The 15,578-nt window shown below is 46.4% G+C and overlaps 1 protein-coding gene across 1 annotated transcript in view; it reads left to right on the top strand.

Annotated features, from left to right (window-relative positions):
* The window catches only part of CCDC81 (coiled-coil domain containing 81), a 41,575-nt gene extending 29,190 nt beyond the window's left edge, over positions 1-12,385 (top strand). Inside the window, exons 12-15 of the mRNA XM_054973943.1 lie at positions 1,045-1,123; positions 4,459-4,685; positions 8,965-9,090; positions 11,664-12,385. Of these exons, the coding sequence (XP_054829918.1) occupies positions 1,045-1,123; positions 4,459-4,685; positions 8,965-9,090; positions 11,664-11,805 (574 nt within the window). The 3' untranslated portion in view covers positions 11,806-12,385. The remainder of the gene's footprint in view (positions 1-1,044; positions 1,124-4,458; positions 4,686-8,964; positions 9,091-11,663) is intronic.
* The last annotated feature ends 3,193 nt before the right edge of the window (positions 12,386-15,578 follow it).

The raw sequence follows: 15,578 nt of genomic DNA, 5'->3' as shown, positions 1-15,578 counted from the left end.
CTCCAGTTGGGTATAACAACTATTGTTTGTAGGGCCGTTTCCACACAGCTTACCTTCTTCCGGAAAACAGCAACGTCTCGCAGGAAATCACGTGAGAAGACGCGATAACAGCGTCTTCTCGCGAGATTTTGCTGTTTTCCAGAACAAGGTAAGCCGTGTGGAAGAAACGGCCTAGGTCATTGGGAGTATAGAGCCAGGAATTTCTATTTTGTTTTCATATATGCTCACATTTGGCTGGACGCTTCTGGGAAAAGAATGGCAGACTTGATGCATGGTTAAAGTTGAGACGATTAATCCAATCAGTCATAAAACTGAGCAGCTTTTCAGGACGGAGGGGTCGTCATTCATACCTATTTTATACTGACTTTTGAACAAGTGCAATCTCTGGCTTTTTTAAAAATAGCTGCATCTGAGCAAATATAGTCAAGGTACTTTTAGGTATTTTAAAAGTTAAAATATATATGAAATGGGCTTTCTGTTTGTGTGTGCGTGTACTCATAAAATGATGGCTTTGGTGGAGCTAAGCGTTTTTGAGACCCAGAACCAAAATGCGATCTGATTGGGTTATTATCAGTAAAGGAAAATCCATCCAGATGTTTCAACAAAGGAAGAAAACCAGAGATTCATGGAAGGAAGGGCTGTAGAATTCCTTAACGACTGAGGTTCTGTAATCAGATACTTACAAAGAAGTCTCTTTCTTGCTGAGGTATAGCAGCCATTTTGTTCAGTGGGGTTGCAAGCGATGAGGGGGAAAACCCATGTTGGACTGGCTGTTTTTTTTTTTTAAATTACCTTTGAGCCAGTTGCCGGAAAAGCAAGTCCATTTGTCCTAAATTAATACATGGCTTTTTCTCTGAGCCGTGTTCTCACTCCAAAGGTGCTGAGTGACCATTTCAAACATGTTGGACTCAGGGTGTCTCTGCCAGGTGCTAATATTTTTATTTTAAGCATTAGCAAACCTTTTCTTAGTGATAACTCCCTAAGCCAGAAGTCAGTTTTCTTGGAATTGCTGAGCCCTCTACAGGTGTTCTTTTGATTTTCTAGGTTAGCTGCCCAAAGAGCAAAGTATCTCAAGGATAGGATGAACGAGACACAGTGTTACAAGAAGGCATTGGATTTGCAGGTAAAAATTGAGTGTGAATGCTCAAATTACTTAGTTGATGATGTATGTTTCCATTGTGGATTAATTGGGATGGCATTTAGTCTGTGAGGCTTGCTCCTTTTAGCGGTAAATTTCATGAAAAAGAAGCGTTAAAAAGAAGAAATCTTAAGGTTGCTTTTTCCTTCCAGATTGCATCCAAAGCAAGCAGACTTCTTACTTTATTTATTTAGGAAATCTCTATTCCACCACATCAAAGTCCTGCTCAAGGTGGCAAAAGCTGTACCCCAGGCTGAAACTGTGGGAGATGCTCTATTTTCTTGTTGCCAGCGGCAACAGAGGAGGCTTGTTAGGGGCCTGCACAGCTTGATGATGTCATCAACCTGTGCAGGCTCCTGAAGTTCTCTTGGCTCAGCTTTAGTATGCTCATCTCCAATTACAAATGTTGTTGGCTTTGGGGAATGAGATGGCTGAAAAAAGAAGACCCTATGATATATAGTTTTGAAATGAGCTATTGCTAGGACACTTTATCAGCGAGATATTTAGAGAAATCCTTCCCCCTTCCACCCCCCCCAAATTCTTTCACAACTGGAATTTTGGGGGGGGAAGTTTGGGAATAATTCAAGATCAGGGCGGGTGTGTAATATTTTAAGACATCCATAAATGTCTGATTTGTGCAAATGTTTGTTTCAGCCCTGAGGGCCATTTCCTTTCATACATCACAGTGATCAGCTTATATGGAAATAAAATAGGTTTGTGTGTTTATTCTGGCTCTGTGTACTGCACGGTTGCCATGTCTCCTCATTGGTAAAACTTGGGGGAGGGTTTGGTGACTAGAAGGTGACAGGGACTCATAAGCGTGTCATAAGCACGCACCCAGGTCCCTGGGTGATCACATCATTTCCGGTCTCTGGAATAACCCAGAAATGTCAGGTTGTGCTAGGGACGATTCAGTAAAAGTTCCCCCTTTTCCCCTCCATTCCCCCCCCCCCGCCAGATGAGCCAGCAGGGGGGAGTGGCAGCTGGGGAAATGGCATCCCCTTACTGTACATAGAAGGGCAACAGAATTAAGTACACCCTCCCTGTCCCCATATGTTCAGCATAACATGGAGCAGAACCACAAGTGACAAAAGGGACAGATTGGACACTTGTCTGCTTCCCTCAAGTTTTGATGGGAAATGTAGGCAGCTTGGCGGAATGTTGGACAAGTGACAGTTGAAAAGTCCATTGGACAGCAGTCAGAGACCGAAGCTGCAAGACCAGGATGCCTACATTTCCCATCGAAACTTGAGGGAAGCTGACAAGTGTCCAATCTGTGCCTTTTGTCACTTGTGGTTCTGCTTATAGGCTGAAAGCATAGGTGCCTAAGAATGTAAGTCCACAGTCTCACATTGTTCCTACACAGAGCTTTTCCTCCAGTTTGGAGTGGCCCCCAGTCATCCGCTATCCAGCCATTCTGAAACCTGGTTTAATATGGTCATCGAAACCATATTGCTCCAGTCTTGGTCCATCTACACTGGCTCCCAATTTTGTTCTGAGCCTATTTCAAGGTGCTGGCCTTGACCTTTGAAGCCCTGTACACAGGGGTGCCAACCGCCAGGTGGTGGCTGGAGATCTCCCGGTATTACAGCTGATCTCCAGGCCACAGAGATCAGTTTCCTTGGAGAAAATAGCTGCTTTGGAGGGTGGACTCTATGGCATGAGGTCCCTCCCCTCCCCAAATCCCAACCTCCCCAGGCTCCACCCTCAAAAGCTCCAGGAAATTCACAACCCGGAGCTGGCAACCCTACCTGTACGACATGGTACCAGCATACCTGAAGGCCTGCTTGTTCCCGTATGAACCTACCTGACCACTACAGACACTGTTTGAATTGCCCTTGTATTTTGAGGCTCAGTTAAGGTCCTTCTTGACCGTGGTACCAAAATTACAGAACTCCTTCTCAAGGGAAATACTTCTACCACTGTCTTCCACGGGCAGGTGAAGACTTTTTTTGTTTTGTCGGCCCTTCCCTCAAGATCCCTCCTTTCCCCATGTTTTAATTGGCTCTGTTTTGTTTTATATATGCATTTTTAGCTCTGGTTTGTATAGGTTTTATGATGTATTTTTTTATTGTGCTGTTTTAATTGTTAGCCACCTTCGTGGCCCTGATTGGGCAGAAGGATGGGGGATATAAATGTTTTCTAATGAATAATATAGTTGTTTTGGAAAGGCGGCAGTTGAAGTGTGCTTGCATGCCATGTGGATGGGAAGGTGCTGCAAGCCTTGTCCACATCGGCACCATCTCCTTGCCGCAGAGGGCTGTGGCTACCATTTCCCCACCACCACTGGGTGGGGTGGGGGGGAGGCTTTTCCCTTTAAAAATGGCTATATCATTAGAGCGATGCAGCAACGAATGGCTTTTAAAAAGCCTTCTTGTGTTGTGGGGTGAGACGGAAGGATTGAGCCAAAGAACAGGTGGAGAAAACTTCCACATGGATGCTCCATTGCTGTAGCAATGAGAGTTCCATGCAAAACTGTTGCTCTGTGAAAGCAGCTTCCGTCTCTGTGATTAGGAGCAAAGTTTCCGTTTATGGGAATTTATTTAATTTATTTATTTTATTTACATCATTTGTAGTCCGCCTTTCTCACTGAGACTCAAGGCGGATTACACAGTATGAGGTTAATACAATCAGTATCAAGTAAGTACATTTCAATACAATACCATAAGGTAAACATACACAAGTTTAAAGAAATAGCATTAGCAAGGATCCAAGACATTGTAGAGATACTGAAGCAAAACACAATTCTAGGACTAACATTAGACAGCATGGAGCGATGGTTGTACATAGGAGAACATATTTAAAGCAGCAGATAATATATGAGGCAAAAATGGTGATGAAGTCTACGGTCCCCAACTTGTTAGTGAAGCACCTGAGACCCCATCCCTGCAGTGCAGCCCTCCCACATGTGTGCATATGCACATATGTGCATGCATATTGCGCTGGCAGCTTCAGGTTGGTGGCCAGTGGTGCCAGTATGCTCCATCCTGTGCCCTCTCAGCCTGCATTTCCTAGTGCACATAAATGTTGTAGGTACAGGACTAGTGGGTGTACGTTTATTGAAAAGTCACAACTGGGTTGCAAGTCCATGTAAGCACAGCAAAGAATGCAGTCTTCCCATGCAATGGATGTACAAGAGTTTCTCCCATCTGTGTATATGTGTATTCTGTTATCCGCCCTGAGCCTGCGAAAGCGGGGAGGGCGGAATATAAATACAATAAATTAAATTAAATTAAAAAATTAAATCTTCTGTGTTTGGCCGCTTGCCTAAAAGGGACGTGTGGCTTGTCAATTAAACCTCCTTCTGAATTTGAACACAGATAAAGATGAAGCCGGCTCCGTTGCCTCACTGTGAGCCTGACTCGAACGAGGCCATCTTTGGGAAGAACGACCTGAATAAAGGGAAAATGGAGGACAGAAGGAAGCGATCCCGGGATTTTTCCAGACATCAGCTGCAGGCTGCTGCGGACCACAAGCGGGCTGCAATCCTCAGCCAGCTGATAGATCAGAGGAGGGCAGAAGATATGATCCAGAGGGCAAGGAAACAGTATGAACGGAATGTGCTGTGCTGTGGTCACCCTAGCAGATAGGCTGGGCTGAGTCTCCTTTGTCTGCTGGGATTAGATCCCTTGGATAGGAGAATTCCCTCCTCTAGCTACACAGTTCTCCCTCCATGCAGCTCCGCAGAGTCCCTTGTCCCTCTGGAGTGGCGTTTGACTGGGCATTTTGAGCTTCAGTAGGAGGGGCGGGCACACTTCACCAACTGAAATCCCTTCCACCCAGGGGTCATTTTGTAGAAAAAGAGCGGGAAGAACTCATTAGCATAACTCATTAGCATATGCCACGCCTCTTGTCATCATCAGAAGTATAACTGTTTTGCATATGCCACACCCCCTGACATCACCTATCCTGGCTGTTTTGGACCCAATCCTGGCCATTCAGGGCTGAAATTGGGCCCAAAATGGCAAAAAGGGGCTGAAAATGGCTGAAAAGGGGCCCATAATGGTCAGGATTGGGCCACTGATGAGCGGGAGAGTGATCCATCACCCGTCAGAGGCCCGATCCCGGCCGTCTCGGCCACAATCCAGGCTGACACGGGCCCAAAATGGCCGAGAGTCAGGTGGGCAGGGCCGCCTGACATGTGACCTCTTTGGGGAACTGCCAGAACTGTGTTCCTGTGCGTTCCCCCTCAAAATGAGCCCTACTTCCACCAGCAGATATGTCTCTCAGGATCCAAGTCCTGTGAGGCACTTGAGGGGCTGTTCTTAAGGGCCAAGCTAGACGTGCAGGTTTTTAACGAGTTGGATCTGGGTTACCCAGACCCAGCTTGAGATCCCAGCTACACACCAGCATTGTTAAAAATAAAAGAGACCCTAAATGGCCATAAAATGCTTCCACTGGGGGAGGAAGAGCTCCTCCATCCCCCCCTCAATCTGTTTCTGTGTGTCAAAACAGTGTTTTATCCCTTTTTTTCTGCTTCATGTGGAGTATTCTGTGTACGTAGAAAAGTAAAAATGTGTGGGGGGCGGACTCCTGTGCTATTTTGTGGCGCAGAAAAATGGCTGGAGGGAGGAGGAGGAGCCCCTCCTTCTCCCACGGAGGCATTCTAAGGCCATTTGGATTCTCTTTTATCTTTTAACAGCCATTTACTTTTTAACTGCTGTATGTCTGCGGAAACTTGAGTTCCCCAGACCCAACTCTTTAAAAACCTGCACACCTAGCTTTCTCCTAAATCCAGAAATGCTGCTGAATCCTGTAGTATTATCGGGCATCAAACTCCCAGCCCTCCCTTGGTCACTCACGCTCAGTCAATTGAGCAGCCGGAGGAAAAATTGGAGGCGGGAGATATTGCTCAGGTTGCCAGTCTCTGTCCCCCTCTGGCGGGTGGAGGGAATCTGGCACTTACCTTGTGTCTCTCGCGCACTCTCAGTGCTTGTGTGATGGCATCACTTCTGGGAAGTGACGTCATCACGCTGGCCACAGGCATGCTCCTGCATTTTGCATGGGACTGAGAGCCAAGCTACAAGTGATGCCTGACACAGGTTGGACACTTGTCAGCTTCCCTCAAGTTTTGATGGGAAATGTAGGCATCCTGGTCTTGCAGCTTGGCTCTCCATTTAATTGAAGTTTACAGAAGCCCCCCCACACACACACACAGCAGAGGGGAAGGGGGGTGCCTGGCGAGAGCCCAACTCCTGCAATCCCCTCCTGACTGCATGTTTTCCCTCCCATAGACTGCTGCTCTGTAAACTTCAATTAAACAGAGAGCCAAGCTGCAAGACCAGGACACCTACATTTCCCATCAAAACTTGAGGGAAGCTGACAGGTGTCCAACCTGTGTCAGGCGTCACTTGTAGCTTGGCTCTCAGTCTGGCCAGTTTGGGCCCAAAATTGTCCCTAGCGAAGCACTTGAGTATGCCTGCAGCTGGTGTAACAATGTCACTTCAGGAAGTGACGTCGTGCCCCACCAGGAGCGTGCCCTGTGTGCAATTTCCCGGATTGCCTGCCAGTGACAGGCAATCTCTGGGGGGCTTGCCACCTCCTGCCAAGCAATGGGGCAAACCCCCAGGAGACTACCAGCGGGCAACTGGGAAGCCTAGATGTTACAGATGATGTGACATCACGCTGAGGTGATCATCCGGAAGTGATGTCACAGCATCTGCAATACTCCCTCCCATGCCCCACCCCTAAAAGCTCCCAGCATTTGCATGCACAAGACTTCCAGCCTTAGCCATTATATATTTGCATTGAATGTGGGATAGTTTGGATGGAGCTGTGTATAAAAATTCTGCACCAATATATTCACGTTTGGAAGGGCCATCATCATACATACAAGCCCCTAGTGGTGTAAAAAGTGCCTTCCAGGGCAGTTTTGGTCAGGGAAATGGTCCAGGGAGGGGAAGGCTGAAGCCCCTCCCCCCACATCATGGCCCTGATCCAATCTGGAGGTCTTGTGCACATGGGGAGTTAGTTCCCAGCAGGGTGACTGATGGCAACAAAATCTGGTTGAGAGAACCCGGACTCAAAAGTAGCATGTAAATGATTAGATCTTGCGGAGCTAGCGTTCTGAGTGCCTGTGTGCACTGTTCCTACTTCCAACCTGCATGCATGCAAAAAAAATGTTCAAAAAATTAAAACCCGGATGATCAGCTGTTTTGATTGGCACTGTAGAGCTGGATTCAGTTTCTTTCCAGTTGTTTCACCGCCAAACGGCTGATCCGTGGAGCCTTTAGCTTTGAAGAAATACCTGGATGAACGTGGCCCTAGAGCTGCTGTGAACGTTCAGCATTTGATCCGGGCAAAAATAACTCTGGGCCAGATGAGATGTGGTAGGGAAGTCATGTGTGCTGTTCAGAAGTCTATAAAGTGAGATGTGTGTGTGATGTTCACAGAAATACTCAGGAAATGAGCTTTATGCTATTTTACCTACACATGATCTATTGTGGCTGGCCGGTTTTTTAACCGTACTTGGCTTTGATACTGCAAATAAACATGCCTGATGTAATAGATCCTCCAGGGGGCAGTGTGGTATAGTGATTAAAGTGTTCCTTCCACTAGGGAAAACTGATGTTGAATTCCTAGTCGGGGGGGCATTTCTACGTGGTGTTACTGCATTGGTTTTGGAGCTACACTGCTTTGGTTTATCCCCTGGCTGCTGCATGGTCTTTTTAGCCATCGGTTTTCACCTAATTTTTTTCCTGGTTTTTTGGAAGACCAATTTTACCCTGATCTTTTTCAAACAACCGATTTTGAGTTGAGTTTGTTCCCGTGTGTAATGTTTCCTGTGTTTTGGTTTGTTCTACCCACTTTCAGCCCATTTATTGTTTTTTTTAAAAAAATTGTTACAGGTTTTTGATGAGCTTTCTTTTTGTTCATTTAAAACTCTCTTTATAGCAATCTACCACTATACCTATTACTATAAGATGGGGTGACAATTGTTTTTCTAGGCCCTTTTTCATATGCCTCAGCCCCCTTCCCCCCACATAGGGTTGCCAACTCCAAGTTGGAGATTTGGGAAGGACAGGGTTGCGGGGGGGGGGGGGCTCAGCAAGGTATAATGCCATAGAGTTCATCCTCCAAAGCAGCCGTTTTTCTCCAGGGGAACTGATCTCTATGGGCTGGAGATCAGTTGTAGTTCAGGAGATCTCCAGGTCCCACCTGGGCATTGGCAACCCTATCACCACCCTGCCACCGAAAGATGAACTTATTTCTTGCCTAGTTATAGGCAAGTTTTTTTTAAAAAAAATAAAAACATGCCTGACAGTGATATATTAGTATGAGATGTGCCTCTTCATAAGCACTCACCCGCTAAAAATTTTCTCATTTTTTCAGGTGATTTGTTATCGCCTTCCATTTTGATGGGGTCAAATGGCGATACCCGTGGGATATTCCATCCCTACATTCCATCCTGACCCTCTTGGAGGAAGGTTGAGATATAAATGTGAAGAACGAACAAGAGTTCATGTTCTGCCTTATATTCACAACCCCCACGGGTATAGAAATAAAACTTTTTCACAAGCAAGAGGCGCTCGGAAATAAATGGGGCCACCTCCATCCAGTTTGGACCAAGTCAGTGGGAAAGATCTGATCCAAGCTAGTTTTCTGTTTTTCACACGTGTGTACTAACAGTGAAGGGTGGAGGTGGAATTAAAGTGAGACATTGAAATAAGGCCCAGCTTTGGGTGCATATGAGGATATCCTGTTCTCATTATTTCTTGAGTGCTCTTTTAAAAAAGCATGCCAGGGAAGAATCTACTTGTGCAAGTGAAACAGCCCAGAATCTGAAATTCTCTTCTCCTCCCCACCCCCCTCCAATCCCTTTCTAGGTGGCTTGCTGAAAAAGGATCAAGGCTTGAGAAGATCTTCCAGATGAATTTAGCTATGCGGGACGATTGGGAGAAGAGCGCCGAGCTGAAAAGGCAACGGGATTATGAAGAGAAACTCTTTCAACGGTAAGCAGCATCACACCTCACTTCTTAACATGAGTGTTTGCCTTGGTGTGAGGGCCAGGCTACAAGTGACGCCTGCCACAGGTTGGACACTTGTCAGTTTCCCTCAAGTTTTGATGGGAAATGTAGTAGGAGTCCTGGTCTTGCAGCTTGGCTCTCCAACTGCTGTCCAATGGACTTTTCAACTGTCACTTGTCCAACATTCCGCCAAGCTGCCTACATTTCCCATCAAAACTTGAGGGAAGCTGACAAGTGTCCAGCCTGTGGCAGGCGTCACTTGTAGTTACATCTCTATGGTAGAAGCTTCTCTGAAAATGATGTCATTGGTAGGGGATGCAGGCATGCTCATGCATGGGTAGTGCCCACACCCCCTCCAGCTAGTTATCTGGGGCGGGGAGACTGGCAACTGTAGGTGGCAGGGCTATGATGCACTGTGTATAGAGACAGGGGAGCAGGATTTGAGTCTTGTTGCACCCTAAAACCAACAGGATTTTCAGGGTATAAGATTTTGAGAGTCAAAGGTCTTTGAATACCTGAAGAAGGGAGCTTTGACTCTAGCTTATACCCTAAAAATCTTGTTGGTCTCTAAGGTGCCACTGGACTCAAATCCTGCTGTTCCACTGCAGACCAACACAGCTACCTACCTGAAAATAGAGATAAGAGAGCTGGTCTGGTATTACGTCTCTATGGTGGAAGCTCCCTATGCATGGTCACCCTTTCAGTGATGTTTACAAAAACTGTTCAGTGGTGTCCTATGTCTTAATGTAGAGTTTCCATTTAGCCATCACAGAGCTATTCTCCATTAATTTATTTAATCTCTTTCAAAAGATCAAGATGGATAGCTGCTATTCTGTCTGTAGCAGTAGAAAAGAGAAAGAGTCCAGTAGCTCCTATAAACTAACAAAATTTGTGGTAAGGTATGAGCTTTCGTGAGCCACAGCTCACTTCTTCCGATGAGAAAGCTCATACCCTACCACAAGTTTTGTTAGTCTTATAGGAGCTACTGGACTCTTGCTCTTTTCTACTCTTTTGAAAGCATCCTTAACTAGTACCCATCACTGCCTCCTATGGCGGTGAGTTCCACAAGTAATTGGGGGTTGTGTGACATCATGCATTCTTAGCCATTATTAAAATGGAACCTAAGAACTCCACTGTTTTTGTATCTATTTTTGCCAATTGCAAGAAATCCCCCTTCCACTCTTATATGATATGATAAGACTCTTATCATATTGGCCATCTATTTGAAATTTAATGTGTGTGATACTTTTCTGGAATTTGTTTCTGGTTGGTAGTTGTGTTGGTCTACAGTAGAAGAGCAAGGTTTGAGTCCAGTAGCACCTTAAAGACCAACAAGATTTCCAGGATATAAGCTTTTGAGTGTCAATCTCCTCTTGTCACCTACCTTTGTATCTCTGTATGTTTATCTGTTTCTGATGAATGGAGCATGGCTCTTGAAAGCTTATACTCTGGAAACTCTTGTTGGTTTTTAAGCTGCTACCAGACTCGAACATTGCTCATCTGTTGAATCTGTGTCGTCAGATTGCAGCGGTGCACATTTGCTGTGTGAAACCTTGTCAGGATGACTGAAGTATTAGAGAAGGCTCATAGAGAACAGAACCTTTCCTGATAAGGTCTTGCAATGCCTAGTGCAGTTCTGGGATCTTTATAAATCTCCTCGCTTGCTCTGATTTTTAAAAACCTGGTACAAGCAGCTCATGCTTCTTGTATAAACCTTTTGATACTGGCCACAAGATGGGGCTCTGCTGCGAATATTCTTCCGAGTTTGGACCATGATCCATTTAACTCGGAGCCAAAACAGACGAGATGCCTGATGCGTGGAGGACACACGTCAGTTTTCTGCAAGTTTCAACAGGAAATGTAGTGAGAAAGAGAATTCCCCCTAGGTGTCTCATCTAGTCTGCTCAGCTCCCTCTTACTGCTGCCAGCACGCTCAGCCAGGGAGAATCGCAACTGAAGGGACTTTCTCTCTCACAAACATGCTCTCTCTCTTTCTCTCTTTCAGGAGCTCAGGATGGGGTTGGGGGGTTGGGAACGACGTGACAAGAGGCATGAAAAAAGCCGGGGTGTTTTGCGAGTGAGAGAGAAACCCAGTTACATCCTCCCCCTGCCTCCCCCCCCCCCGCCCTGTCTTTGAGCTCCTGAAGGAAAACCAGCCAATTGGATTTTTGAAAGAATCTCTCCAGTTGAGCGGCTGTTCTCCCTCTTCACCCTGACAGAGGTTCTTTCTCACTACATTTCCCATTGAAACTTGCGGGAAACTGACGAGTGTCCTCCACACATCAGGCGTCTCGTCTGTTTTGGCTCCCAGTGACATGTATCCAACCATCTGTGGATTCTCCCACTTCCCCCTCCTGCTGCAGTCCCCTGAGCCCGACAAAATGTTCTGGGGAGAGGGTGAGTGGACCCTCAAGAGCAGCAAACGTGGGGTCAGCAGAGGGTGCAGAATCAGTAGAATCACCCCTTCTTCTTTCTGCAAATGAAAATGCCATTCTGTTGGGGGAATTATCTTCAGGTGTTTTCATCGGTTTGGTTGTTTAACCCTCTCTTCCATGCAGAGCTGGGGACAAGCTCCTTCTACTTGACCAGTGCGCAAAGTATCGCCGTTGTTACCAGTGCAAGAGGGGCTTGAGCAACTGTGGGGAAGGTGATGAATGGACAGACAATAAGTATATCCCTGGCTCCCGGTTAATAGTTTGAGGACACTTCACGTTCCTGCTTCTACCCTTGCCTCCTTTCATCGTGTGAAAACTGGCCACAGCGATGTGCTTATGATTTGGTCCTTGCTACACACTGTAGCAATTATTGCTGCTTTCCAACTTGAGATTTTTGTCCTCTGTTTGGTAGGTTTTTATGAAGAATTATGTTGAATTAAAAAAATATGAAAGTGTTCTGGGAACAACTTTGTTGCTCTGGTGCTAAATATGAAATTAACTTAGATTTGTTTAAAGAGATGTGGTTTGGGGAGATGGATTGGGGGATTGTTCTTATAAGAGATGTACCTAGAGTTCCCAACCTAAAGCTGGACCCTGAAGTTCTCCTGGAATTAGAACTAGTCTCCAGGCTGCAAGCAATCAGTCCCTCTGACGGTAATGGCAGTTTCGAAGTGTGGCGTCTACCCTCCCCACATACCACACCTAGATCTCCAGGAGTTCCCTCAAATGACAGTTGTCAACCCCAGATAAATGCTATTGTTTTTTCTTATTGTTAGATGAACATTATGTAAAAACGGACAGATGTTATTTAAAATATTTGTATGCTGCCTTCCCTCTCAGCTTGTGCCCTCAAGGTGGTAAACTATTAAAATCGAATAAAACCCAGCTTTTAAAAACAGAACTTATAAATAAAGCCAACATCTGAAAACAGACAAGAAGATGGGGTCAGTAAGGGTATGCAAGACAAACGAGAAATTCATGGAAGACAACGATTGGGGGGGATAGACAAATCTTCCGGGGGAGGGAATGCCATAATTTTGGTGCCATGACCAAGAAGTCCCTTTTCCCAAACACCACCCATCTAGTCTCACGTAACAGGGCACCTGAATCAGGGCCTCTGAACATGATCATTTTGTTCAAGTAGGTTGGTAGGGGCATAGGCAGACCTTAAGGAATGCAGATCCGAGGCCATATATGGTTTTAAAGGTCCATAGCAGCGCCTTGAATTGGGCCAGGAAACAAATTGACAACCAGTGTAGATGGAAGAAGGCTGGAGTGATATGGTCCCTATGACACACTCCAGTCAACATTCTGGCTTCTGGACAGTCTTCAAGGGCAGCCCCACAAACAGAACATTGCAGTAATCTAATCTGGATGTAACCAAGGCATGTGCCACAGTGGCCAGAATGTTTTTATTCAGGAAAGGCTGCAGATGGCTCACCAGCTGAAGCTGGTGAAAGGCACCCGTGTCCCTTGCTGCTAGTAGTTTATCTAACAGGATGACTGATCCGGCAGCACCCCTACACTGCAATCCTGCTCTTTTAGGGAGAGAGCATCCCCATCCAGAACAGGAGACATCTCATATCTTGAGTCAGTCCTTCTGACTACCAGTACCACCTCTGTCTTGCTGGAATTAAACTTCAGTTTATTGGCCCTCATTCTTTCCAAAACGACCCCCAGGCATCTGTTCAAGGTTCCCACAGTCTCTCAAGGATCTGCTAGAAATGCAAGATAGAGCTGAATGTCTGCTGCATATTGGTGATAACCCAGCCCAAATCTCTGGATGACCTCACCCAGCAGTTTCATGTAGATGTTGTAAAGCATAGAGGACAAGATGAAACCTAATAGTCCCTTAGCAATGAATTCTGAAACCTACCTTCCAGGTAAGATCAAAAACACCACAAAGCAGTGCCTCCCAGTCCCAATCCTGAAAGCCAGTCCAGAAAGATACCATCGTTGATGTTACTGAAAACTGCTGAGGAGAATCAGCAGGTCACGCTCCCTCTGTCCATCTCCTGCTGCCTGTCGTCCACCAGGGTTGACCAAGGCTGCTTCAGTCCCATAACCAGGGACTGCAGACAGATTGGAAAAGATCCAAACAACCCAAGAATCCTTGAAATTGTCTGGCCACCTCTTGTTGAACCACGTTGCTCAGGAGGGGTACGTTTGAAAGTGGATGATAATTATTCAAATTCCCTGAATCCAGATTCCATTTCTTTAGGATGTATCATCTGTTTTAAGACTGAGGGAGACAACACCATACACTTTCTCGAAGAGGCATTTACTCTTTGCTAGACCCAATCAATTTAAACAATCAGGAGGGGCAAAGGTGATATGAGCAGGTGGTAGGTTTCAGACTTCCAAGAATTCCATCCATATGCTTAGATACAACGAACGGATGATCGCATACAACTGAACAAGCAGACACCCATTATCAAGAGAGATAAGCAAAAAGGGATGTCACAGCAAGTCACAATGTCTACGTGGATATAAGAAGTTATTTTACTGGTAGAAAAGTGAAAGCATCACCCATCTCTTTGCTCCTGAGCAATTTAAGGAGGAGAGTTTTACTTAAAGGCTGAGAACGGAGGGAAACAATCTACCTTCTGAACTCTACTGCCTGGGGAACCCACTTCCCACACTCCCATTCAACCCTGGTGAATCCCATCCAATCCATCTTACTTCTCAGAACGGGACTAGCAAAGATCTTTGGATCTCTCCATCATACTGGGGAAATATCTGTACAACCGTTCTTAGCCTGTGAGATCAGCCGTTCCACAGAATAAAGTGAATTTGTACAGTCTATAATCAGTTCACTTGGCTTAAAACTATCCACCCACCCTGGGGAGGTTTGCCTACTGGAATGTGTTGCCGCATGGTGCAGCTCTCCTATTGTTCGCTGTATGGGGCCATATTGAAAAGCGATCACAACACTCCAGGACTGCGCAACAAAAGCCCGAGTTGAACGCAAGGCCTGGAAACCAGCCCTGCTGGCGGCTGGCCTCTTAGAAGCATTGACTGGCTTGAAAACATTGGCGTTAGAAGAGAAATGGTGTGTGCCTCTTAATGGAAGGAGGGGCTGGAGAAGAGAATTCCAGACGGTGCCAAAAAAGCAGTGAAAAAGAGAAATGGGCTAATTAGGGACAAGCCCAGCTGCTTTTGCCAATTGGCAACAGAATAATATTAGCAGCTCCTTTGAGACGGATTCTAATCACATTAATACCAGAGAGAAGACGGACTTGCAGGCCTTGGTTTGTTTATTCCATTTTTTTTTTAATCCAAGGAGCTCGGGGCAGCACCCCCCCCCCCGGTTTTAGCATCATAAGTCTGTGGGGTAAGTCAGGATGCGAGAGGTTGCCCCAGCTGGGTTTTGTGGTTGGGGCAGGTGGCCCAGAAAGTGGGGAGCAAGGGAAAATATGGGATCCTCCCATTGCGAGTCTGTCCCCCGTCTGTATTACTCTAAATTCAGTGAAGGGAAAGGTGGGGGCCAGAGAGGATTCTCAGTGTCTCATGCAAGTATGGGAGCAGTTTCTGATAGCGGGCCGACATGGGTCCTGTTCTTGTTCAGCCTTTCTGCTGCCATTTTGAAGTTGGCATTTGAATGCTAGATGGGTGTATGTGGGGATGTGAGATAGGTGAGTAGGGTTCCCAGGTGCCCACTGGTGGCAGGCAAACTCTCAGGGGTTTGCACCCTTGCCAGCCGATCTGCCAGCGATCAGCGGGAGACAAGCCCCTGGGAGGTCACCTGCCACCAGCAGGCACCCCAGGAGCTTGCGCAGTGCACACACTCCCAAGGGGTGTGATGTCACTCCCAAAAGTCATTGTGCCAGCTGTGGAAGCACTCCTGTGCTTTGTTTGGGGCCTATTTGGGCCCCAAACGGGCCAAACCGGCCCTGCACGGGGCATGAGAGCGCTCCTATGATGTAATCGTGCAGCTGTTGGATTGCACGTGCACTTTGTGCATGTGCAAAGAAACATGCTGCCAGCACGAGGCAAGTGCCAGGTCCTCCCCTCCCGCTGTGAAAATATAGGGACCTG

This window comes from Eublepharis macularius, chromosome 3 (assembly GCF_028583425.1).
Source record: "Eublepharis macularius isolate TG4126 chromosome 3, MPM_Emac_v1.0, whole genome shotgun sequence".
NCBI classification, from domain to species: Eukaryota; Metazoa; Chordata; class Lepidosauria; order Squamata; family Eublepharidae; genus Eublepharis; species Eublepharis macularius.
This window is presented reverse-complemented; position numbering and strand designations above follow the sequence as displayed.